A 27269-nucleotide genomic window follows, 5' to 3' on the forward strand; every position below is an offset into this window, starting at 1 on the left:
ATGGGGTGTGACAATCCATAGTCAATGGAAATAGTAGATCCTACAGGCCCACTATACATCGTTTCAGCTGAGTTTTATTTTTAACTCCTAGTGTACGCTGCTTCAAATTCCATACAAATGCAAATCAAACAGTAGAACAGAAAAATCTGCAGCAAAGTCCTTTATTAAAGCGTACATATTTCTCCCCGCTTCCAGTCAGTGGGGAGTTCCTGCTTTCCCTGTTTTGCCACGTTTCCCTCTCTTTTTCCTTGTGCAAGTTTGTTCAAGTTCCTGGTAATCTTTTCAAGTGTACGAAAAAGGTATTTTTCCCTTAGAAAAAAGAGTCGGAACACCTTACATTCCAGTCGTAGAATGACAGGGCCTCAGCCTGGCTCAGCAACTCTGGGATCTAGACATGGATGGGTTGCTCAAAGAGATGTGCAGAAACCTTGATCATGTGCAGTTTTGCTTGACTGCTAATGCCAACGGAGGAGCAATCCTCCTAATAATAATAATAATAATAATAATAATAATAATAATGCACCATTATATTGGACGGTAGCTTCTAGTTGCCTAAATTGTGGGGCTACCTGAGAGCAGGCACCTGGTCAGGTGTACCTTTTTGGTATTCCAAACGCAGGTGACTGGTTTCATTTCGAAGCACCGGTTTCCCCATTTACAGGATTCTATGGAAACACATCAAGTCTTACGATATGTGAATATTTAGTGCACGGCAATCCACAGACTAAGTCAGCGGTTCTCAACCTGAGGGTCGCGACCCCCAGGGGGGTCACCTGGCCATTTCAGAGGGGTCGTGAAGCCGCGTCCGTTGGCTCCGCCCCAAGGGCGCAGGCCAGGTGAGGGCACAAGGCCTGGCCTTGGGCAAAGCCTGCCTCACTCTCTCGCCATCCGGCGTGGGACAGGCGACAGGTCCTCCGTGCAAGTATAAAAATTACAGTTATAAAGGAGTAACGAAAATAATTTTATGGTTGGGGGTCACCACAACATGAGGAACCATATTTAGGGGTGTTAGAAAGGTTGAGAACCACTGGACTAAGTGAATACGGAGGAATCTACTCCAGCTATGAGTGTATATGGAAATGCAGTGAGATACGTACAGATCCCAGAAGGTACGCCATCCACAAGTGTGCTGCATTTCTCCTTCGTAAGCCAGAATTTCAGAGAAATCTTTGCCTATTAACACTACAGGACACCAAATGTTTCCCGGTGTAACATGAGAATGCAAAACAATGTCACGATCTAACACTTAACTGTGCTAAATATGGGGAAACGAACCCTGTGGTTTTTTATAGCATTCAATTCTGCTTGTAAACACAAAGTTATATATAAATATGCATGAAACACTGTCAAGACATTACCTTTCAAGGGGAAATGGAGTGACACAAACAAATGAAAATCACTTGGCGAAGAGAATCAAGTTCAAAATAAGGGATCAGAACAGATGGACTACAACTTCCAGCATTCCCTAACCTTAGCTAGGTTGGCCAGGGCTGCTGCTGCTAGGACTTGGATTGCAATGGTCTCCAGAAGGTACACGAATCCCACCTCTGGGTTACAGAGATGCTGCACTGGGATTTCTAAGATGATGCAATATGTACAAGTCAATCCTTGACTGATCCATAATACAGCCACACACTGGAGGGACCTGTTTCCCACTTCCCCTCCTAATAATGACACACACCCCAGCACCACAGGAGCATCCAAATTCGATGCAGCCCCTTTTAAACTTTGCCTTGGTTAGGAAACCAAATCTGCCGATGCTTCATATTCGCACAGATTATTCGATGCCTTAATCTGGTGGGAACTCAAGCGTAGATCTATAGAACGCTTTGACAGCATATTGGAGCTTGGACACATCACTTCTTTGGACTACAAACCCCACAATCCCCTAATCAGCAGGCTAGTTGAGGGACTATGGGATTTGCAGCGCACAAAAACAACACATTCAAGCACTAATTGCCCAACATAATCCAAAGACTGAGGAGGTAGGGCAGAAGTACAGCCTTCCCACCACATTGGAGGCTTCATTTTTGCAGATTTAATTATTCATGGATTTGATTGAAATTCACTCACTAGGGATCCCTACATCCTCCAGTGTGACTCTATGGCAGGCATGGGCCAACTTGGGCCCTCCAGGTGTTTTGGACTTCAACTCCCACACTTCCTAACAGCCTCAGGCCCCTTCCTTTCCCCCCTCAGCCGCTTAAGCGGCTGAGGGGGAAAAGGAAAGGGCCTGAGGCTATATTGTCAAAGGCTTTCATGACCGGAATCACTGGGTTGTTGTAGGTTTTTTCGGGCTATGTGGCCATGTTCTAGAGGCATTCTCTCCTGATGTTTCGCCTGTATCTACCTCCTCAGAGGTAGTGAGGTCTGTTGGAACTAGGAAAAAAGGTTTAAATATCTGTGGAATGACCAGGGTGGGACAAAGGACTCTTGTCTGATGGTGCTAGGTGTGAATGTTTCAACTGACCACTTAGCATTTGATGGCCTGGCAGTGCCTGGAGCAATCTTTTGTTGAGAGGTGATTAGATGTCCTTGTTTGTTTCCTCCCTGTTGTTTTGCTGTTCTAATTTTAGAGTTTTTTTAATACTGGTAGCCAGATTTTGTTCATTTTCATGGTTTCCTCCTTTCTGTTGAAATTGTCCACATGCTTGTGGATTTCAATTGTGGGAGTTGGGGGTTAACCCTAACCCTAACCCTAACCAGAGGACTGGTTAGGGTTAGGGTTAACCCCCAACTCCCACAATTCCTAACAGCCAAAGAGTTAGGGTTAGGGTTAACCCCCAACTCCCCCAACTCCTAACAGCCAAAGGGTTAGGGTTAGGGGTTAACCCCCAACTCCCACAACTCCTAACAGCCAAAGGGTTAGGGTTAGGGTTAACCACCAACTCCCACAATTCCTAACAGCCACAGGCCCCCTCAGCTGCTTAAGGAAAGGGCCTGAGGCTGTTAGGAATTGTGGGAGTTGAAGTCCAAAACACCTGGAGGGCCCAAGTTTGCCCATGCCAGGGTAATTCCAGACATGAAACAATCAGGGCCAGCTAACACCAACCCACAAAGGATTCTCCCATGCAGTAAGAAGTCAAATCTTGAAGCTGCAAGACTTTGCAATGCTAATCAAGGTGATTAATTACAACATTCATGCTTGCCTCCAATAAAAAAGAGTTCTTTCTCCTACCCTGGACCTTCCACAGATATATAAACCTTCCTTGCTTAGTTTCCAATATTTGTCGCAACCTCTGAGGATGCCTGCCATAGATGTGGGCGAAACTTCAGGAGAGAATGCTTCTGGAATCTGGCCATACAGCCAGGAAAACTCGAAAGCCTTCGACAACACCTAGAATAGCTACGTGTCCGATATGGCACATCCTCCCACTGGGACAGAAATTACATCAAGCTAAGACTGTATCAAGGTAAGGGATCGTGTATCAATGAACTACCATTCCCATCATCCTACTTTGTTGGTCAAGTTGGCAATGACTGAAGGAAATCACGATTCTAAAATACCTGGAGGACTGTATGTTCTCCACTTGGGAGCTAAACCGTTGCAGGTTTCATCTCAATACCGTTCCACTTGTCACCTTCTTCTTCTGAAGGATTTCCCCATTTAAGGGAGCCTATTCATTTGCTTGGCATAGCCAAAACCCAATTATTTTTTGTATTACAAAAATCAATCCCCTGCTTCCACGAGAAGGGAATCCGCCAGCACGCTGCACCATAAGAAATCATAAAAAAGCAACCTCAAGTTAGAAAAGGTCCCACTTTCCGAGAGGAAGACGCGAGCCTCCCTCGAGAAGGGCGTTGTTCTGCGTCATTCCTGCTTCTTCTCGTCTGCCTTTCCCTTCCACTCCGACGTGGCTCCCAGGTTGTTCCAGACTTCCGTGTAGATTAGAGTCCCTACAAAGACCAAGAGGGTCCCGACCCAGTGCCAGGCGGTAAAGGAGTTCCTGAAGTACAGGATGGAGAAGATGAGGCTGACAAACTTCCGCAGGGTCACCACCAGCGTGACGGTCAAGGAGGTGCACTCCGTGGTCAAGATGAAGACCCCTCGGATGCAGACGTATCTGAGGGAAGGGACAGGTTAAGGGAAAACAATGGCGAGGAGGGTCAGTGGGACTCAGACACATGGCTCCAAAGAGCTGCAGCCAGACTCTTTGGATTCCAATGGCAGGGAAACAAATTCCACCTAAATATTAGGAAGAACTTCCTAATGTTGTTGTTTATTCCTTCAGTCGTTTCCAAATAAAGTACCACTTCAAGGATTTGAAGTTGAGAATTCCTTAAGTATTATCACTTTTCTCCCTTTATAGGTTGCCTGATCCTTTGATTTCATCTTGATGATTTCGTCACGAACGCTCTTCCTGCAGAAGTTAACCACGATATCTCTGGGAACTTTGTTCCTCCTAGCATAGTTAGAGTTGACTCTCTGTAGTCACTTCCAACTCTTGGTGACCTCCTGAGCTCCCTGTTGGCAATGGCCACCCCCAGCTCCTTCAAGGTCAAGCTAGTCCTTCAAGGATCCCATCCATCCAAAATTATTGTTTTCTCTAAGCTTTCCTGTCTTCTCATTGTGTGGCCAAAGGACTTCATCTTGGCTTCTACTATCCTTCCCTCCAGTGAGCAGCTGGGCTTTATTTCCTGGAGGATGGACTGGTTGGATCTTCTCGCTGTCCAAGGCACTCTTAGAATGTTCCTCCAACACCACAGTTCAAAAGCATCTCTCTTCCTTCACTCAGCCTTCCTTATGGTCCAGCTCTCACATCCATAGGGTGTTGTTCATTCATTCAGTCGCTTCCGACTCTTTGTGACTTCATGGACCAGTCCACACCAGAGCTCCCTGTCGGTCATCACCACCCCCAGCTCCTTCAAGGTAATCCAGTCACTTCAAGGATACCATCCATCCATCTTGCCCTTGGTCGGCCCCTCTTCCTTTTTCCTTCCTTTTCCCCCAGCATCTAAGCTTTCCTTTCTTCTCTAAGCTTTCCTTTCTTCTCTAAGCTTTCTTCTCATGATGTGGCCAAAGCACTTCATCTTGGCTTCTACTATTTTTCCCTCCAGTGAGCAGTCGGGCTTTATTTCTTGAAGTATGGACTGGTTGGATCTTCTCGCTGTCCAGGGCACTCTCCGCACTTTCCTCCAACACCACAGTTCAAAAGTGTCTCTCTTCTTTCACTCAGCCTTTTTTATGGTCCAACTCTCACATCCATAGGTGACTACGGGGAATACCATTGCTTTGACTATGCGGATCTTCATTGCCAGTGTGATGTCTCTACTCTTCACTATTTTATCAAGATTGGTCATTGCTCTCTTCCCAAGGAGGAAGCATCTCGATTTCCTGGCTGCAGTCTGCGTCTGCAGTCATCTTCGCACCCAGAAATGCAAAGTCTGTCCTAGCCTCCATGTTTTCTCCCTCTATTTGACAGTCCTCAATCCATCTGGTTGCCAGAATCTTGGTTTTGTTTTGTTTAACTGCAACCCAGCTTTTGCACTTTATCCTTCGTTATAAAGCTCCTCAGCTTTTCTTTGCCTTCAGCCATCAAAGTGGTATCATCTGCATATCTAAGGTTGGTAATGTTTCTTCCAGCCATTTTTACCCCAGCCTTGCATTCGTCAAGCCCTGCATGTTGCATGATGTGTTCTAAATACAAGCTGAATAGGTTGGGGGAGAGTATGTAACCCTGCCATACGCCTTTCCCAATCTTGAACCAGTCTGTTGTTCCTGAAGCTAAATCACAATCTGTCTGAGTGTCTGTGTGTTGTGATGGGTAGCAGCTCTTCATGGTCTTGCCCCACCCTCCTACTGGAATTGCTGGCACCAATGGCTTGGTGGCTTGCTTTAGTAGCCCTTTGCTTCTGACTGTTGCTACTTGGTTGTGATACAGGAGAGAGAGAGGCAAGGTGGCTTGGCATGCCCATCCCACCAAGGACTTGCCACAATTTAATATGATCCACACAGTCAAAGGCTTTAGAAGAGTCAATAAAACAGAAAGAGATGTTTTTCTGAAACTCCCTGCCTTTCTCCATTATCCTGCATCCAGATATTGGCAATTTGGTCTCTGGTTCTCTGCCTTTTCTAAATCCAGCTTGTACAACTCTGGCAACTCTCTCTCCATGTCTTGCTGGAGTCTTCCTTGTAGGATCTTGAGCATTCCCTTACTGGCATGTGAGGTAAGGGTCACTGTACAAAAGTTTGAGCCTTGGATTCCTCAAGCCCCGCACATAACATGATGTGTTCTGCATACAAGTTGAATAGGTTGGGTGAGAGGATACAACCCTGCCGTACGCCTTTCCCAATCTTGAACCAGTCTGTTGTTCCATGGTCTGTTCTGACTGTTGCTACTTGGGTTTTTTGTCGTGTCAGAGCAACCAGTCAATTATATTACATTTCTAACAGAACAAAGCAAACAAAACAGACAAAATACAAAATTTGTGAGTTTGGTAGTTGATTAAATGTCCTTTGACCAGTAGCTGGCCACTTGGAGTGCTTCTGGTGTTGCTGCAAGAAGGTCCTCCCTTGTGCATGTGGCAGAGCTCAGGTTGAATTGCAGCTGGTGGTCAGTGGTTTGCTCTTCTCCACACTCGCATGTTGTGGATTCCACTTTGTTGCCCCATTTCTGAAGGTTGGTTCTGCATCTCATGGTACCAGAGCGCAGTCTGTTCAGCGCCTTCCAAGTCGCCCAGTCCTCTGGGTGCCCAGGGGGGAGTCTCTCATTTGGTATCAGCCATTGGTTGAGGTTCTGGGTTTGAGCCTGACACTTTTGGACTCTCACTTGCTGAGGTGTTCCAGCAAGTGTCTCTGTAGATCTCAGAAAACTATTTCTAGATTTAAGTCGTTGACGTGCTGGCTGAAACGCAAACAGGGGAGGAGCTGGAGATGTCTCTGCCTTGTTCCTTTCACTATTGGCTGCTACTTCCCGGCAAATGTCAGGTGGTGCAATACCGGCTAAGCAGTGTAATTTCTCCAGTGGTGTAGGGAGCAGACACCCCGTGATAATGTGGCATGTCTCATTAAGAGCCACATCCACTGTTTTAGTGTGGTGAGATGTATTCCACACTGGGCATGCGTACTCAGCAGCAGAGTAGCACAGCACATTATACTTGGTCATTATACAGATTCCTCAGGCATGGGCAAACCAGCCCTCAAAGTGTTATGGACTTCAACTCCCACAATTCTTAACAGTCAGTAGGAATTGTGGGAGTTGGAGTCCGAAACACCTGAAGGGCCCAAGGTTGCCATGCCTACTCTACAAAGACACAGACATATGCCATACTGTATTAAGCACCAGCCACTAGTCTGCCATGTTCAAAAAGGATACTGAGTGATGACGTTCATTATGAGGTAGAACCACATGATGGGCAGGCTGAGCCCAAGCACCGGAACCGGGAACAATTCTGGGAAAACAAGAGAAGGTGGTAACGAACACGCCAAATGGAGTGAAGGTATCTGAACAGCTTTGCAAACAGCAGAGGAGAGATGCATCCACTAGACACAACACACTTCATTGGCTCTTCCCTGAATTCTTGCAGTACCAAAATTCATAGCCTAGAGAGGGGAACATTTAATCTAGCCTACTTGAAAGGAGATGCAGTGCAGAGTAGAGGGTGAGACCTAGCACCCTGCAAGGAAAGGAGGAAGACATTACATCCAATACATAGGCTTCCTGGAGAGTCCTGGCAACTTGCAGCAATCATTCATGAATCCTTGGAAACTGGTGAGCCAGGCATTCACTCATAACACCTTATCCCCTTGGTTGCAGCTGAGCCTCTTAAAACATATGCATTTTTGCTCCTGCCTGGAAAATGCTCCGCAAAAAAAATGGAAACTCAGGACCAGACCTTGAGAGAGAGATGGCCAACTTAGCTTGGATTAGTAACACCAAGTGGACTCTCAAAGGTCAAGCCAATGGTCACAGATACAGAGAATGCATACATGGAATGGCAGGAGAGTATTCTGGCCACAGTGGTCCACGCTCTTGTTACATCCCGAATAGACTACTGCAACGCACTCTACGTGAGGTTGCCCTTGAAGACGGTTCGAAAACTTCAACTGGTCCAGCGAGCAGCAGCCAGGCTGCTCACCGGAGCGACATACAGGGAGCACACCACCCCTCTGTTGTGTCAGCTCCACTGGCTGCCGGTTCAGTTCCGAGCACAATTCAAGGTGCTGGTTTTGACCTACAAAACCCTGTACGGTTCCGGTCCAGTGTATCTGTCCAAACGTATCTCCCTCTACGTCCCACCTCAGAGTCTGAGATCATCTGGGGGGGGGAGCTGCTCTCGACCCCACCGCTATCACAAGTGAGGCTGGTAGGGACGAGGAGCAGGGCCTTCTCAGTGGTGGCCCCTCACCTGTGGAACTCACTCCCGGGGGAAATTAGGGCATCAACATCCCTCCTTTCCTTCAGGAGGAAGGTAAAGACGTGGTTGTGGGACCAGGCCTTCGGGCAATCTGCTATAACTAGATAAGGACAACCAGACGAATAGGACTGACAGGACTGACAATTGTGGAATTGGAATATGAACTATGAGATAGCGAACACTGACCGGCAATAAGGAGTAATTGGTTTGTATTGGTTTTTATTGGTCTTATTGGTTTTATCGGCTTATAGATATAATGTAGAATTGTGGTTTGATTGCTAATTTATGCTATTTTGTTTTATTACTGTTGTGTGATGCAGGCATCAAATTGTGCCTTATTTTTGTAAGCCACCCTGAGTCCCCTTCGGGGTGAGAAGGGCGGGGTAGAAGTAAACCAAATAAATAAATAAAATAAATACATTTTCCATTCTGCATCAGGTATCAAAGCACAAGACAACCTCAGGAAAGCCTCCAACTTACCAGACTGGTTGAAGAGCAATGCCTGTTTGTAGATGTCTGGAGCCAGGAGGAGGAAGCCCGGGATGGGGAGTGCGTGCTGCCAGAAAGAAACAAGGCAAGGAGTTCAGAGGGACTTAGATATGTGTCTGCATTCATGGGGTGGCCAACATCTCCCATCATCACATACTGACCCAGATTTTGCTCTCCGTTGCTATAAAATTAGACTCACTGAGTTAATGAAGTTTAACTACATGCAAACTCAGCATCCAACGGGCTTATAGTAGCCAATGCTCTCGTGTTGGAAGAGGCCCCAAGGACCATCAGGTCTAACAACAACAACAACAACAACAATTCCACCCTTCTCACCCCAAAGGGGACTCAGGGCGTATCACAGCACACAAACACAGCAAACATTCAATGCTGCTTTGTATAGACAGTACACAGACAGACAGAACAGAAAGGAGGTGTGTTGTTTCGATGCCAAGGAAGGTTGAGTCCAGCCACACGGGGTGCTGTTGTTCCATCTTCTATGACGAAGATCCGTCAGGACTTCCTTCTTCCTTTTGGTCACCAAACATTTTCTGATCCTTCTTTATGGCATTGTAAAACACCTCCCTGCTTTTCAGCGGTACCTAATTTCTCTAATTACAGCTAAAGCTGTTTTCAAACTGCTTAGGTAAATAGTGAGCAGGGCTGACAGTCAGCCGCTCACGCTGACCCGGTGCTTCGAACTTGCAACCTTTCAGTTGGTAGATCTTATAACTGCTGGTGACTTTCCAGCTGTGCTAAACCTCCAGCTAGGCAGGAAGACACCATCAAAGCCCTCCAGATAGGCAGCCATCCAGCCTCTGCTTAAAGACCTCCAGAGAATGAGACTCCAACAGACTCTTGGACAGCAGTATATTCCACTGTCAAACAGCTCTTAGCATTAGGAAATGTTTCCTAATGAAAGGTAAAGGGGTCCCCTGACATAAGCCTAGTCATGTCCAGCTCTGGGGGGTGGTGCTCATCTCCATTTCCAAGTTATTATTATTAATTTTTCAATTGTTTCATAGTGTATGTAGAAAACAAAACTAATGAACAAAAGGAAAAAAATGAACAATGAAAAAATATGCAAAAGATTTACAAAAGAGTCAATATTCAGTGCTCATTAAACATATGTACAATCAGATTTGGTTGTACAATTATTTATACCTTCACATTACATAACTCTCTATCCCACACCTGTGAACTCCACCTCCTGACCTCCGAAACCCCTCAAAACAGGATCACATTACTGAACAACAACTATTATTTATTTATTTACTTACTTTATTTGTATACCGCTCTTCTCAGCCAATTAGGAGACTTAGAGCGGTTAACAACAAGTAGCGGCAAAAATTCAATGCAAACGTCGTACAGCCATTTAAAAGACAATTAACACAATAATACAATAAGCAATTAACATAAATAACCATCAGTAAATATCAATAAACAACTCACTAGCGTCTCATAACTAAAATCATAATCCAAGCTCGTCATCCGTTGTACCGATTTCCTATAATTCATTGTAATTCATTGCACTGCCTATTCAAACTACCCAAATATCTTCTTTCACTGAATCCCCTTTATGGCAATTTTCAAGTCTATCTTGTTCTCCATTTCTAAGCTGAAGAGCCGACATTGTCCACAGACGCCTCCAAGATCATGTGGCCGGCATGACTGCATGGAGCGCCGTTTACTTTCCCGCCGAAGCGGTACCTATTGATCTACTCATCTTTCCATGTATTTGAACTGCTAGGTTGGCAGAAGCTGGGCCTAACAGCAGGAACTCACTCCGTTCCCCAGATTCGAACCGTCAACCTTTCAGTCAGCAAGTTCAGCAGGTTTAACCCGCTGACCCACAAGGGGCTCCTTGTTTCCTAGTATGTTTTCCTGGAGTTTGAATTCTAGCACCATAAATTATAGCACTTGGAAAGTATCATTTCGAGCTTTTTCATTATACTACAGAGCCATTTAAAGTGGTATCAAAAACCAAACCCACTATAAGGGCAGGAGACACTTACATTGTAGTAAAGGGCTTCCTTGGAGTGTTTGCCGAATTTTTTGTACAGGGTCTCCTGGAAGATCCCCATCCTGGCCGACATGAGCAGTGCAAAGGTCAACGCAGCAATGCCTGCAATGCAAACAGTGGTGTGAGTGTGCCAGGCATACTGCCCACAGCAAAGATTTCCCAATGTTTGGGATGAAGTCCAAAACACCTGGAGGGCCAAAGTTGGCCCATGCCTGCTGTAGCCTTCCTTGCTCAACTTGTGGGTCTGGGACCCCGGGGGGGGGGGGTCATGAGGGGTGTCAGAGGGGTCACCAAAGACCATCAAAAAACACAGTATATTCTGATGGTCACGGTGGTTCTATGTGGGAAGTTTGACCCAATTCTATTGTTGGTGGGGTTCAGAATGCTCTTTGATTGTAGGTGAACTATAAATCCCAGCAACTACAACTCCCAAATGCAGTTACCCATTTCCACTGCTAGAAAAGCAAAATGAGGGTGTGTATGAATTAGAGCAGTGGTTCTCAACCTTCCTAATACCGCGACCCCTTAATATAGTTCCTCATGTTGTAGTGACCCCCCAACCATAACATTATTTTCGTTGCTATTTCATAATTGTAATTTTGCTACTGTTATGAATCATAATATAAATATCTGCTATTCAGGATGTATTTTCATTCACGGGACCAAATTTGGCACAAATACCCAATATGCCAAAATTTGAATATTGGTGGGGTTGGGGGGGGGGGGGGGACTGATTTTGTCATTTGGGAGTTGTAGTTGCTGGGATTTATAGTTCACCTACAATCAAAGAGCATTCTGAACCCCACCAGCAATAGAATTGGGTCAAACTTGGTACACATAACCACCGTGACCATCAGAAAATACTGGGTTTGGTGAACATTGACTTGGGAGTTGTAGTTCACCTACATCCAGAGAGCACTGTGGACTCAAACAATGATAGATCTGGACCAAACTTGGCACGAGTACTTAATAAGCCCAAATGTGAACACTGGTGGAGTTTGGGGGGAAATAGACCTTGATATTCGGGAGTTGTAGTTGCTGAGATTTATAGTTCACCTACAATTAAAGAGTATTCTGAACCCAACCAACAATAGAATTGGGTCAAACTTGGCACACAGACCCACCGTGACCATCAGAAATACTGGGTTTGGTGCACACTAACTTTGAGTTTGGGAGTTGTAGTTCGCCTACATCCGGAGAGCACTGTGGACTCAAACAATGATAGTTCTGAACCAAACTTGGCACGAGTACTCAATAAGCTCAAATGTGAACACTGGTGGAGTTTGGGGAAAAGAGACCTTGATATTCGGGAGTTGTAGTTGCTGGGATTTATAGGTCACCTACAATCAAAGAGCATTCTGAACTCCACCATCGATGGAATTGAACCAAACTTGACATATAGAACTCCCATGAGCAACAGAAAATACTGGATTTGGTGCACACTGACTTTGAGTTTTGGAGTTATAGTTCACCTACAATCAAAGAGCATTCTGAACCCAATCAACAATAGAATTGGGTCAAATTTCCCTCATAGAACCACTGTGACCATCAGAAAATACTGGGTTTGGTGCACCAACAGAATAAATTTGACGGGCTGGGTGGGCATTGACCTTGATTTTTGGAGTTGTAGTTCACCTACATTCAGAGAGCACTGTGGACTCAATGATATATCTGGACCAAACTTGGCACGAGTACTCTATAAGCCCAAATGTGAACACTGGTGGAGTTTGTGGGGAAATAGACCTTGATATTCAGGAGCTGTAGTTGCTGGGATTTATAGTTCACCTACACTCAAAGAGCACTCTGAGCCCCACCAACAATAGAATTGGGTCAAACTTCCCTCATAGAACCACCGTGACCATCAGAAAATACTGGGTTTGGTGCACCAACAGAATACATTGGATGGGCTTGGTTGGCATTGACCTTGAGTTTTGGAGTTGTAGTTCACCTACATCCAGAGAGCACTGTGGACTCAACAATGATAGATCTGGACCAAACTTGGCACGAGTACTCAATAACCCAAATGTGAACACTGGTGAAGTTTGGGGGAAAGAGACCTTGATATTTGGGAGTTGTAGTTGCTGGGATTTATAGTTCACCTACAGTCAAAGAGCATTCTGAGCCCCACCAACAATAGAATTGGGTCAAACTTCCCACATAGAACCACCATTACCATCAGAAAATACTGTGTTTTTTTATGGTCTTTGGCGACCCCTCTGACCTCCCCTCATGACCCCCCCCCAGGGGTCCTGACCCCCAGGTTGAGCAAGGAAGGCTACAGCAGGCATGGACCAACTTTGGCCCTCCAGGTGTTTTGGACTTCAACTCCCACAATTCCTAACAGCCGGTAGGCTGTTAGGAATTGTGGGAGTTGAAGTCCAAAACACCTGGAGGGCCGAAGTTGCCCCACAAGGGGGGGAGGGGGAAAGGAACCCAAAATGGCATCTTGAATACCAAAATTCCTCATTGGCATATTCGTACTGGGGAAAATACAGACCTAGCAACCACCAGAGGAAGGCAGAAAGGCTCTCATCTTCCTCCTCTTTGCTTGTACTCGAAGTGGAGCTCTAAAGATACAAAAGCAAGGAGAAAAGCTGATTAGCATCTATACATTTGCATATAAATAGAAACATTCCTGTAAGACCCTGTTTAGCACAGACTCTAATAACACTACATAACAAAATTTGCAAAATGTTTCTGTTCCTGGTTTGAAAGTGTGTTTTCCTGTTTAATTGTGCGGTCCTTGCATTGAAAGTGGTTGTTCCACTTCCAGAAACTTTGTTTTTGTGGGTGCCATGTTGAATTGGGTTGTTGTAGGTTTTTCGAGCTACATAATCATGTTCTAGAAGCATTCTCTCCTGATGTTTCGCCTGCATCTATGGCAGCCTGTGAGGTTGCCTTCCATAGATGCAGGTGAAACATCAGGAGAGAATAGAATCATAGAATCAAAGTGTTGGAAGAGACCTCATGGGCCATCCAGTCCAACCCCATTCTGCCAAGAAGCAGGAAAATTGCTTTCAAAGCACCCCTGACAGATGGCCACCCAGCCTCTGTTTAAAAGCTTCCAAAGAAGGAGCCTCCACCACACTCCAGGGCGGAGAGTTCCACTGCTGAACGGCTCTCACAGTCAGGAAGTTCTTCCTCATGTTCAGATGGAATCTCCTCTCTTGTAGTTTGAAACCATTGTTCCATTGCGTCCTAGTCTCCAAGGAAGCAGAAAACAAGCTTGCTCCCTCCTCCCTGTGGCTTCCTCTTACATATTTATACATGGCTATCATATCTCCTCTCAGCCTTCTCTTCTTCAGGCTAAACATACCCAGCTCCTTAAGCCGCTCCTCATAGGGCTTGTTCTCCAGACCCTTGATCCTTTGAGTCGCCCTCCTCTGGACACATTCCAGCTTGTCAACATCTCTCTTGAATTGTAGTGCCCAGAACTGGACACAATATTCCAGGTGTGGTCTAACCAAGGCAGTATAGAGCATGGGGAGCATAACTTCCCTAGATCTAGACACTATGCTTCTATTGATGCAGGCCAAAATCCCATTGGCTTTTTTTGTTGCCGCATCACATTGTTGGCTCATGTTTAACTTGTTGTCCATGAGGACTCCAAGATCTTTTTCACATGTACTGCTCTTGAGCTATGCGTCCCTCATTCAGTATCTTTGCATTTCCTTTTTTCTGCCTAAGTGGAGTATCTTGCATTTGCCCCTGTTGAACTTCATTTTGTTAGTTTTGGTCAACAATGTAATCTGTTAAGAGCGTTATGCATTCTGCTCCTGTCTTCTGGAGTATTGGCTCTCCCTCCCAATTTGGTGTTGTCTGCAAACTGGATGATCCTGCCTTCTAACCCTTCATCTAAATCATTAATCAAGATCCTGAACAGGACCAGGCCCAAGATGGAACCCTGCTTCTGGCTCTCCACTCGTCACTTCTTGAAAGGAAGCATTGGGGAAAATCACTCTCTGGGTTCTTTCACTTAACTAATTACAGATCCTCCTAACCGAAGTTTTGCCTCGCCCATATTAGACTAGTTTCCTTGCCAGAAGGTCATGGGGGACCTTGTTGAAGGAAGGCCTTCCTGAAATCCAGATATGCTATATCCACGACGTTCCCTTGATCTACCCAGCTTGTAACTCTTTCAAAAAAAGAGATCAGATTAGTCTGACGTGACTTGTTTTGGATGAATCCATGTTGACTATTAGCGATGACATTCCTTTCTAAGTGTTTGCAGACCACTTCCTTAATGTCAAACCTACACGGCATGAATTTCAATTTCCAGTTATTGTTATTTGGAAAATCTATAAAATTACTACAAATGGAAAAGTTTTATATTAATACAAAGAGTCTAGGCAGGGAGGCTGCCTCTTACCACTTGTTTTGCAGACATGAAGGTGCAAATGAAGATTCCTAGGGATACAAGAGCTATGGAGGCGTATTTGGAGGCGGTATATCTGTAGCAGAAAGAAGGGACAAGAAGGTTTCATCAAGACCAGATCACACGAAGTGGTTCCTAAATCTTCCAAGCCGGTGGTGATGAAAATATACATTATTCCTGCAGTCAATAAAGCCCTATATCCATCTTATAAATTACTAGCTGTACCCGCCACGCGTTGCTGTGGCCAACCTTCCCCCTATCTCCCCTTCTTTCCCTCCTTCCTTCACTCCCTGTTTCCTTCCTTCCTTCCCGTCTTTCCTTCTCTCCTTCCTTCCTTCTCTATCGCTTTCCTTCCTTCCCCCTTTTTCTTTCTCTTCTGCTGTCTCTCTTTTCTTCCTTCTCTCTTTCTTCCTTTCTTTCCCTCCCTCTTTCTGTACATCTTATCCCTTTCCTTTGCTCCTTCTTTCCTTCCTTCTTCCTTTTTCTCTTCTGCAGTCTCTCTTTTCTTCCTTCTCTCTTTCCATCTTTCCTTCCCTCCCTCTGTCTCTACATCTTCCCCCCTTCCTTCGCTCCTTCTTTCCTTCCTTCTTTCCCTTTTTTCTTTCCTTCTCTTCTTCCTTCTCTAACTTTCCTTCTTCCCCCTTTTTCTTTCCCTTCCTCTTTCTCTCCTTTCTTCCTTTTCTACCTCATTCCTTCCTTCCTTCTTTCTTTCCCTCCCTCTTTCTCTCCCTTCTTCCTTGACAGATTAGAAGGGGGCGGGGCTTGGAGGTAACGCGCGCGTGTGTGTGTATGTGCCGTGCGGGGGGGTGAGGGGGGCGCGCGCGTGTTTGTGTGCCGCGCCGGGGGGGTGAGGGGGGCGTGTGTGTGTGTGTGTGTGTGCCACGCGGGGGGGGTGAGGGGGGGCGCGCGCGTGTGTGCCGGGGGGTGAGGGGGCGCGCGCGTGTGCGTGTGCCGCGCCGGGGGGTGAGGGGGCGCGTGCGTGCGCGTGTGCTCCACGGGGGGGGGAGGGTGAGGGGCCATATGTGCGCGCGCGTCGGGGAGTTTGCGCCAGTGCGCATGCTCAGTTGCTTTCCCGTTTTTTGTGGTTGTTGTTGTGTGGTTTTGATTTCTGAGTGGATTAGTTTGTACCTAGTGGGTTGTCCTTGGGGCATGGCAATTTTGGTAGAGTTTTGTGGAGGGGTTTTAGAGTTTTGCTTCTCCGTTGGACGCCAGTAGGAAATTTATATATATAGATCTTGGGACAGCTACTTTTCTGGGATGACAAATCCCAAAATCTCACAGCCACTGAAACAAAGGCAACCTTTCTAAGCTACCTCCAAGTTGCCCAGTGGGCAACTTGGAAGGCGCCGAACAGACTGCGCTCTGGAACCACGAGATGCAGAGCCAACCTCAAGAAATGGGGCTACAAAGTGGGATCCTCGGCATGCGAGTGTGGAGAAGAGCAAACCACTGACCACCTGCTGCAATGCAACCTGAGCCCTGCCACATGCACCATGGAGGACCTTCTTGCGGCAACACCAGAGGCACTCCAAGTGGCCAGATACTGGGCAAAGGACATTTAATCAACTACCAAACTCACAAATTCTGTATTTTGTCTGTTTGTTTGCTTTGTTCTGTTAGAAATGTAACATAATTGACTGGTTGCCCTGACACGACAAATAAAAATAAGCTACCCTTAAAATATGTGTATTTGCAGCAACCGCAAAACAAAGGCAACTCACCTCTTCTTCAGAATGATGATGCCCAGCGCCATGTTGGCGATCAGAGATCCCTGAAGGCAGGAAAAAGTTTTGTGGGGACAGATATTTGGAGAGGAAATGGAAAGAAACATAGACAAGGTGGGTTAGAAGGAGGAAAGGGTGAATAGAAGGCCCCTAATTATGCCCAGGTGGGGAAAAAAGGGACAGAGCAAAGGTTTGTATGTCATAAGGTCCCTGCAAGGCAACGGTAGAAAGAAACCCATTGGGATTTCTACATTTCCTTTTCCAAACACATGCAGAAGAGGAATATTTGACCAAGGCTTCCCGACCCTTCTTCTGAAAGACATCCCCAGCCTTGTGTTTTCAAACTAAAAAAACTATAAATCAGGCAGAGGGCAAACTTCAGCCCTCCAGGTGTTTTGGACTTCAATTCCCACAACTCTTAAAGGCCAGTACATTGAAAGACAACGTCAACAGGATTGTGGCGCAGCTGGCTGAGTGTCAGCTGCATTAAGATCACTCTGACCAAAAGGTTATGAGTTCGAAGCCAGCCCGGGGTTGGAGTGGGTTTCCAACCAATTGTGTGTAGCCTGTTGTCGACCTTTGCAACCCGAAAGAAACAGTTGCATTTGTCAAGTAGGAAAATAAGGTACCACCTTAAAGTGTGGGTGTTGGGGCCCAGCCTCTGTGTGAACCTGAGCCCCAATCTCTGTGTGAACCTGATTCTTTGATTGTATTTCCAACTGAGCAAGCCACTGAACATGTTTCTCTCCCTGATAGTGTTGAAACTGATTGTTGATGCTGAGGTCAGTAGCGGGGAAAGTGAAACCAAACAGCTCGATGAAAATGTATTGGAATCCAGCCGTGATAGCTCTCCAGAGGAAATCACACCTGGGTTTTTTAATGAGGACCGAAGGGAACAGATAGCTAGAAACAGGAGTGATTCACAGTTTCTACGAAGGTCAAATAGATTACAGGAGAGACAGGCCCAGGCTTCAAAGCCAAGGGGCGTTTCAAGGAATAGTTTCTTTGGTTTAAGGGGCCTTCCCCCGGTTGTCTCGTTAAATCAAGCAACGTTTTGGACTTCGGCTGTGCCTTGGCAGAATTCCTGTGTTTCCATGGCCGGCAATCCCAGAGGCTTCTAGTTTTCAAGTACATGGTTAGTGAGATGCTAATAGGTTCCTGGTTTTTGTACTATGGTTTTTGGAATTTTGCTCAAGTTCAGAGATTTTCCTGACTGCTGTGTTTTTATTGTAGCTTTTTGACTTTGCATTTACCTTTCTTTTGTAACCAAGTTTTCATCAATAAAGAAGGATTGTTTTTCCTACAGTCCAGTGTGGTGGATTTAATCTTATGGTCTCGTTTTCTGATCTGGGATGCAACAGTGGGGAGGCTAAATTAACTGATTTATGAGGCCATAAAGAAGACTCCAGCAAAGCACTCCAGCAAAGTATGCGGGGAATGCGGAAGTGCTTCAGCATCGCAGATGGACGATAAAAGCGACAGCTCCCCTGGCGGCCAGAAAAAGTTAAATAGCCTCTGTGTATGTCTGTATATGTTTGTATGTCAAAAATTGGCACTGAACGTTTGCCATATATGTGTACACTGTAATCCACCCTGAGTCCCCTGCGGGGTGAGAAGGGCGGAATATAAAAGCTGTAAATAAATAATAATAAATTTATCAACATAGACAGTAGTTAGAAATATTTTGAATGAGTCCACATGTCTGTTAAGAGACTACTACTCTCAGTAATTCTCATGGGCGTTGAGGCAATTTCCTTGCAAATCACGATACTGAACCATGGCTGTCCTAATTGAACAAAATAGCAAGACTGTACTTTTATCCCTATCATTAAAGTCAAATACAGGCTCTGGACATTTTATCCCTACCATTAAGCACTTATCTCTTGGTGTTTCGTGTAATTTTCAATATAACAGGGGACGAACAGTGTCCTCAACCGTTTATTTGTTGTCCGTCAATACAGAATTGTTGTCCTCTGAGAGCCTCGTTTTATTTATCTCCCTTAAAGATAGAATATTAGGAGTGGAAGGGGCTACAAAGGTCATCTAGTCGAACCCCCTCCATTGTATGAACCCGCAACTAAAGAACTCCTCAGAGCTTTCTTTTCTTCTCATGATGTACTTCATCTTGGCCTCTACTATTCTTCCCTCCAATGAGCAGTTGGGCAGTTTGCCATATATGTGTACACTGTAATCCGCCCTGAGTCCCCTGCGGGGTGAGAAGGGTGGAATATAAAAGCTGTAAATAAATAAATAAATACAATATACTTTATTATATTATTAGTAAAGACAAGATGGAAGTTAGTAAAGACAGATGTAACTGTCTTTTGGGCTGCAAAGGTCAACAGCAAGCTACACAAATTGGTCGGAAGCTCACTCCGACCCGGGCTGGCTTTGAACTCATGACCTTTTGGTCAGTAGTGATCTTAATGCAGCTGACTCTCAGCCAGCTGAGCCACAGTCCCGGTGCATGTATAATTACTGCTCTAATCATCCCAAATAATTGCTCAAGTTGGATGGGACTGATGGACGCTTAAACCTGAAATGCCTGGCATGCCCAACTCCTGTTCTTCTTTACACCCAGAAAAAAGATTCAAGGTAAAACTCACGGATCTAAATATCATATGGAGCGGCATTGCGATATTCAAGTTGAGGGCATAGTTGTTCACCACACTGACTGTGAAGAACATGGCCACCATGATGAAGTAGTACCTGGAAAGCAAGCATTGAGGCAATAACGTGGGGGCGGGGGCAGTGTGGGGGGATTAGAATTGGGAAATATAGGTGCATCCCTTCCCTCCCATCAGGTTTGGTAACATCACCATACTTGATTGGGATAACAGGCCGTTTCCTTCCAAAGTTCGCTTCGAAGATGAAACCCTCCACAGCTATGAAGAAGAACTGGGCAAATGTCACTAAATTCCCACATCCTGGAAATTCCCTGAAAGAGAGAGAAAGAGAACGACAGGGGGGAGGGAGAGGGGAAAAAAGAGAGAAGAGCAATTTATTTTTGTAGAAATTGCATAAGCTCATTCATGCCCCAAAAATGTCTGAATATCAAGCAAAAAGTGGGTGCTAGAAAAAAATATCATATGAAAGCTGACTGGCACAACCTGGGGATCACAACCAGACACAGTGAAGACATCTGCTCTTGCGCTTTGCTACTCTGCTACTGAGTACGCATGCCCAGTGTGGAACACATCTTATCACGCTAAAACAGTGGATGTGGCTCTTAATGAGACATGCCGCATTATCACAGGGTGCCTGCGCCCACCACTGGAGAAATTACACTGTTTAGCCGGTATTGTACCACCTGACATCCGCCGAGAAGTAGCAGCCAATAGTGAAAGGACCAAGGCAGAGACATCTCCAGCTCATCCCTTGTTTGGGTATCAGCCAGCATGTCAACGACTTAAATCAAGAAATAGTTTTCTTAGATCTACAGCAGTGGTTCTCAACCTGGGGTCCCCAGATGTTTTTGGCTTTCAACTCCCAGAAATCCTAACAGCTGGTAAACTGACTGGGATTTCTGGGAATTGTAGGCCAAAAACATCTGGGGACCCCAGGTTGAGAACCACTGATCTACAGAGACACTCGCTGGAACACCTCAGCAAGCGAGAGTTCAAAAGTGGCAGGCTCAAACCCAGCACCTCAATCCGTGGGTGATACCAGATGAGAGACTCCCCTCTGGGCACACAGAAGACTGGGTGACTTGGAAGGCACTGAACAGACTGCACTCTGGCACCATGAGATGCAGAGCCAATCTTAAGAAATGGCGCTACAAAGTGGAATCTACGACATGCGAGTGTGGAGAAGAGTAAACCACTGACCACCTGCTGCAATGCACCCTGAGCCCTGCTACATGCACAATGGAGGACCTTCTTGCAGCAATACCAGAGGCACTCCAAGTGGCCAGATACTGGTCAAAGGTCATTTAATCAACTACTAAGCTTGCAAACATTTTGTTTTGTTTTTTTGTTTGTTAAAAAATGCAATACAACTGGGTTGTTGTAGGTTTTTTCGGGCTATATGGCCATGGTCTAGAGGCATTCTCTCCTGACGTTTCGCCTGCATCTATTGCAAGCATCCTCAGAGGTAGTGAGGTGCAATACAACTGTTTGGCTTGCTCCTGACACGATAAATAAATATGCCCCAAAAGGCTCTAATAGCTAGTTGGTGCTAACCAGGTCTCTAAAGAGAAAGTATATCAACAGCTCAGAAGGCCTCCTTCCATGTTCTTCCACCAAAAGCCTTGTCCAAACGGTCCCAATTATTATTGTTTACAGTGGGTTCTCAGTACTCACTCACATTTGATTCCAGGAACCCCTGTGGATACTAAAATCCATGGATATTCAATTCTTGTTAAATATAATGGCTTAACAAAATAGCATCCCTTAAACACAACGACAAACAACTCAAATGAGAGCTGGAGTGCACATGACGGAAGGCAACATCAGGATATGCTTGCACACCAGCATAGTGCTTCATGTATGGCAAAATCTAGGTTGGCTTTTAAAATAATTTTTGTGAATATTTTCAAGCTGAGGTTGTTTGAATCTGTGGATGCAGAACCCATGGATACAAAGGGCGAAGTGCATTGTTGTGGATGTATATGTACCTGTATCTGTTTACTTATAGCAATCACATGCATTTCACTGTGTTTTCTTAGGCAAGGAATATTCAGGGGTGGTTTGCCAGCCCCTGCCTCTGGGTATGACTTGGTGATCTCCCATACAAGTATTAACTACTGCTGACCCTGCTTGACTTCCAAGCTCATTTTCTTTCAATAGCCCTTATAGGAACTTGAACAAATATGTTCTGATCAAAATGCAGGATGCTAGTCTGAGAAATACAATCTTCTACACAACTGGGGACTCAAATTAGAATCAGAGATCTCATGGAAGAAATCCACATATTTGGCAATATTCCTGCACCTGGAAATCTTGCGGGTTTTGCCTATGCAGCAATTGCTTCCACGTTTATAGGAACGGCATCTGGCCACCTTTCTGTTTGCTGCAGAAGTTCCTGGGATAAAGGTACTGTTTGGACAGACCTATGGATGTGTAGCACTTGGTTACGTATCTGTAACTCCAATGCAGAAGGCTAGCCAATAATAATAGTTTCTGCACTTTCAAAAAAGGATCAGAAAGACAACTGAAAGAATGAAAAGGAAACCAAGAAAATACCTGAAAAATAAGAACTCATGGGAAAATGGACACTGAAGGATTCCCAGATTTATGGAAAATCCAGAAACTGGCCACCTCCCTATATAACCTTTCTACCTTCTCAGGTTCAAACTGAATGACATGGTGTCAAGTTCATTACAGAAGAGCTTTACCTCATGTTTTCTGTCACTAAGCCAACACAAGCAGGATATGGACAGCTATACTCACGTAGATAATAAAGAAGGTGTTGTACTCAGTTAGGTCAACAGTTATTCTAGATGGTGTTTTTATTGCCACTGGTAATGCAATAGATTTATATGACAACCCGCCAGGTTAGAAGTCAAAGCAGCTCTAAACTCCCAAGACGAAGAAGAAAAACGAGTTTTTGAAAGAAGTGTCCTACAGAAAGAGGAGTCAAGCTAGTGAAATACAGCAAATTCAGAGGGCAGAATACACAAGACTTCACGTCAGGTTGTTAGACAATTTCTGAGAAGGAACAAAGAGAAAGTGAGCTCGTAATAGCTTAGAGATCTAGTATCGGTAACAACAGCCGTTCTTCATACCATGATGATATTTCCCCTTTTTAGAATCCATAGATCATAGGTAGATCCTTTAACCAGTTGTGATATCAACTCCATATAGATGTAGGAACAATATTACAGGGACCTAAAAGTTGTAAAAGCCCCATATCTTGAAAGCAAAGCAGGGCCAGCTCTGGTTAGCACTTTGATGGGAGACTGCCAATGAATCCCAGTTGCTGTAGGCTGGAATCAGCCAGGTTTTGAAGCTGCAAGGCTACTGAATGCTAATCAAGGTGGCCAATTGCAACATTCACACTTGCCTCAAACAGACAAGAGTTCTTTCGCCCACCCTGGACATTATTCCAGAGATAATGTCTAGTTTCCAACAGATCTCACAACTTCTGGGGCTCCCTGCCATAGATGTAGGTGAAATGTCAGGAGAAAATGCTTCGAGAACATGGCCAGACAGCCTGGAAAACTCACAGCAACCCACCATTTGGATAATTGTAAAGTAAGTGATAGGTAAAGGTTTTCCCCTGAAATTCAGTCCCGTCGTGTCTGACTCTGGGGTGTGGTGCTCATCTCCATTTCTAAGCTGAAGAGACGGCATTGTCCATAGACACCTCCAAGGTCATGTGGCTGGCATGACTACATGGAGCGCCGTTACCTTCCCGCCGGAGCAGTACCTATTGATTTACTCACATTTACATGTTTTCGAACTGCTAGGTTGGCAGAAGCTGGGGCTGACAGCGGAAGGTCACGCCACTCCCCGGATTCGAACCTGTGACCTTTCAGTTCAACAAGCTAACCCACTGTGCCACTGGGGGCTCCAAAGTAAGTGATAGAGTTGAAATAGTTTAGGATTTTCTCCAAGTTATGAACAAGAAAATAAACTATTCAAATGTGGGCTAGGCAAAACTATAGTTAAGTGGATCTGTAATTGATTTAGTGAATGAACCCAAAGGGTGATTCTCCCCAATTCTTCCTTTTCACCCTGGGAAGAAGTGACGAGTGGAGTGCCATCAGCAGGGTTCTGTCCTGGGCCCAGTTCTGTTCAGCATCTTTAATGACTTAGATGAAGGGTTAGAAGGCAAGATCATCAGGTTTGCAAACACCAAATGGGGAGAGATAGCCAATACTCCAGAAGACGGGAGCAGAATCCAAAATTATTTGAACAGATTAGATAAATGATGGGCCAAAACTAATACAATGAAGTTCAACAGGGACAAATGCAAGATACTCCACTTAGGCAGAAAAAGGAAGTGCAAAGATACAGAATGGGGGACAATGCCTGGCCCTGTCTTTTCTACATGCAAAAAAGATCTTGGAGTCCTCATGGGGAGGAAGGGGAACATGAGCCAGGAATGTCATGCAGCAGCTAAAAAAGCCAATGAGATTGTAGCCTGCATCAGTATGAGCCCAGTGCCTAGATCCAGGGAAGTCATGCTACCCCTCTATTCTGCCCTGGTCAGACCACATCTGGAATACTGTGTCCAATTCTGGGCACCACAATTTAAGGGAGATGTTGACAGGCTGGAATGTGTCCAGAGGAGGGTGACTAAAATGATCAAGGGTCTGGAGTACAAGCCCTATGAGGAGCGGCTTAAGGAGCTGGGCATATTTAGTCTGAAGAAGAGAAGGCTGAGAGGGGATATGATAGCCATGTATAAATATGTGAGAGGAAGCCACAGGGAGGAGGGAGCAAGCTTGTTTTCTGCTTCCTTGGAGACTAGGACGCAGAACAGTGGCTTCAAACTACAAGAAAGGAGATTCCATCTGAACATAAGGAATAATAATAATAACACTTTATTTGTACCCCGCTACCATCTCCCCAAGGGACTGGGTGCGGCTTACATGAGGCCGAGCCCAAACACAACAATACAAGCAATAACAACACAGTACAAGCAATTAAAAACACATAGACAATAAGATACACAACATTATCAATAAAACAGCACATAATTAAAAACAGTGGGAAGGCCAAATGTAGAGTTAAAATTGGAAACAATGCTGGGACATGAACGGAAGGTGATAGTGGTGATTGTGGAAGGGCATATGAACAGACTTAAAGAAATGTAAAGTGCTTTGGAGGGCAAAGTGCTATGGGTCATTATTCCGGGAAGGCACACTGGAACAGCCATGTCTTCAAGTTCCTCCTGAAGACTGCCAAAGTTGGAGCCTGTCTGATGTCTTTAGGGAGTGAGTTCCAGAGTCGAGGGGCCACCACCGAAAAGGCCCTCTCTCTTGTCCCCACCAATCACACCTATGATGCTGGTGGGATCGAGTGCAGGGCCTCCCCGGTTGATCGAAGGGATTGCGTGGGTTCGAAAATAGAGATGCGATCACGCAGGTAGCCGGTTCCCAAACCGTTCAGGGCTTTGTAGGTAAGAACCTGCACCTTGAATTGGGTCCGGTAGATGAATGGCAGCCAGTGGAGCTCCCTGAACAAGAGGGATGACCTGTCTCTGTAAGAAGCCCCAGTTAAGAACTTCCTGACTGTGAGAGCCGTTCAGCAGTGGAACTCTCTGCCCCAGAGTGTGGTGGAGGTTCCTTAGAATCATAGAATCAAAGAGTTGGAAGAGACCTCGTGGGCCATCCAATCCAACCCCATCCTGCCAAGAAGCAGGAATATTGCATTCAAATCACCCCTGACAGATGGCCATCCAGCCTCTGTTTAAAAGCTTCCAAAGAAGGAGCCTCCACCACACTCCGGGGCAGAGAGTTCCACTGCTGAACGGCTCTCACAGTCAGGAAGTTCTTCCTCATGTTCAGATGGAATCTCCTCTCTTGTAGTTTGAAGCCATTGTTCCATTGCGTCCTAGTCTCCAAGGAAGCAGAAAACAAGCTTGCTCCCGCCTCCTCTCTATGGCTTCCTCTCACATATTTATACATGGCTATCATATCTCCTCTCAGCCTTCTCTTCTTCAGGCTAAACATGCCAAGCTCCTTAAGCCGCTCCTCATAGGGCTTGTTCTCCACACCCTTTGGAAGCTTTTAAACAGAGGCTGGATGGCCATCTGTTAGGGGTGCTTTGAATGCAATATTCCTGCTTCTTGGCAGGGGGTTGGACTGGATGGCCCATGAGGTCTCTTCCAACTCTATGATTCTGCAAAGATGTTTCGAGTGGCTTGTAGGTCTTCTTCTGAATGCGCACATACGACGTTGTCATCAGCATACTGGAGTTCTATAACAGTGGATGGCCCAAGAGGTCTCTTCCAACTCCAGGATTCTGCAAAGATGTTTCGAGTGGCTTGTAGGTCTTCTTCTGAATGCGCACATACGACGTTGTCATCAGCATACTGGAGTTCTATAACAGTGGATGACCCATGAGGTCTCTTCCAACTCTAGGATTCTGCAAAGATGTTTCGAGTGGCTTGTAGGTCTTCTTCTGAATGCGCACATACGACGTTGTCATCAGCATACTGGAGTTCTATAACAGTGGATGACCCATGAGGTCTCTTCCAACTCCAGGATTCTGCAAAGATGTTTCGAGTGGCTTGTAGGTCTTCTTCTGAATGCGCACATACGACGTTGTCATCAGCATACTGGAGTTCTATAACAGTGGATGACCCATGAGGTCTCTTCCAACTCTAGGATTCTGCAAAGATGTTTCGAGTGGCTTGTAGGTCTTCTTCTGAATGCGCACATACGACGTTGTCATCAGCATACTGGAGTTCTATAACAGTGGATGACCCATGAGGTCTCTTCCAACTCCAGGATTCTGCAAAGATGTTTCGAGTGGCTTGTAGGTCTTCTTCTGAATGCGCACATACGACGTTGTCATCAGCATACTGGAGTTCTATAACAGTGGATGACCCATGAGGTCTCTTCCAACTCTAGGATTCTGCAAAGATGTTTCGAGTGGCTTGTAGGTCTTCTTCTGAATGCGCACAGACGACATTGTCATCAGCATACTGGAGTTCTATAACAGTGGATGACCCATGAGGTCTCTTCCAACTCCAGGATTCTGCAAAGATGTTTCGAGTGGCTTGTAGGTCTTCTTCTGAATGCGCACAGACGACGTTGTCATCAGCATACTGGAGTTCTATAACAGATGTCGTTTCAACCTTAGTTTTGGCTTTGTCTGCTGAGGTTAAACAGCTTGCCATCTGTATGAGGTGTTATTCCATCCAAAAATATAGATTTGTAAAGCTTTGGATGGTATAGGGAAGGGTTGACATTTTTGCGGTGATTGTTTTGCTCATTGTTTTGTGGGAGTCGTCATTCCAAACACCTGGAGGGCCCAAGTTGGCCCAGGCCTAGTGTAAAGTAGTAGGCCTAGTGTAAAGTAGTAGGCCTAGAGTAAAGTAGTAGGCCTAGTGTAAAGTAGTAGGCCTAGTGTAAAGTAGTAGGCCTCATTCCAGACAGATAGGCTGAGAAACAAGGTTTTCTCATTCATAGGGTGGTCTTCAGTCCATCCCAACTGGAAGGCCATAAACAACAACAATAAACACACAAGCCAACACCCTCTGGGTCTCCATCCTGCCCCTCCCTCACCTGACCAAGAGCTCCAGGAAGACCACGTTGCTACAGCAACCGCCAAAAACCAGCCCCGCGGCCAGGCCGGGATGCATCCTCTCTCGCTCAGGACCCGGATGAGAGGAATGAGCTGGACAG

General features: G+C 45.5%; 1 protein-coding gene across 1 annotated transcript; it reads right to left on the reverse strand.

Moving 5' to 3' along the window:
* Positions 1 to 145: 145 nt before the first annotated feature.
* Positions 146 to 27269, reverse strand: SLC35B4 (solute carrier family 35 member B4). Its single transcript, XM_067469349.1, has 10 exons — positions 27150 to 27269; positions 19794 to 19907; positions 19576 to 19678; positions 16967 to 17016; positions 15240 to 15321; positions 13368 to 13437; positions 10863 to 10972; positions 8839 to 8914; positions 7317 to 7392; positions 146 to 4064 (listed from the first exon to the last, which is right to left on the reverse strand). The coding sequence occupies exons 1-10, from the start codon at positions 27224 to 27226 to the stop codon at positions 3812 to 3814; spliced, it is 1011 nt and encodes a 336-aa protein (XP_067325450.1). The 5' UTR covers positions 27227 to 27269; the 3' UTR covers positions 146 to 3811.

The sequence above is a fragment of the Anolis sagrei genome, chromosome 5 (genome assembly GCF_037176765.1).
Source record: "Anolis sagrei isolate rAnoSag1 chromosome 5, rAnoSag1.mat, whole genome shotgun sequence".
NCBI lineage: Eukaryota > Metazoa > Chordata > Lepidosauria > Squamata > Dactyloidae > Anolis > Anolis sagrei.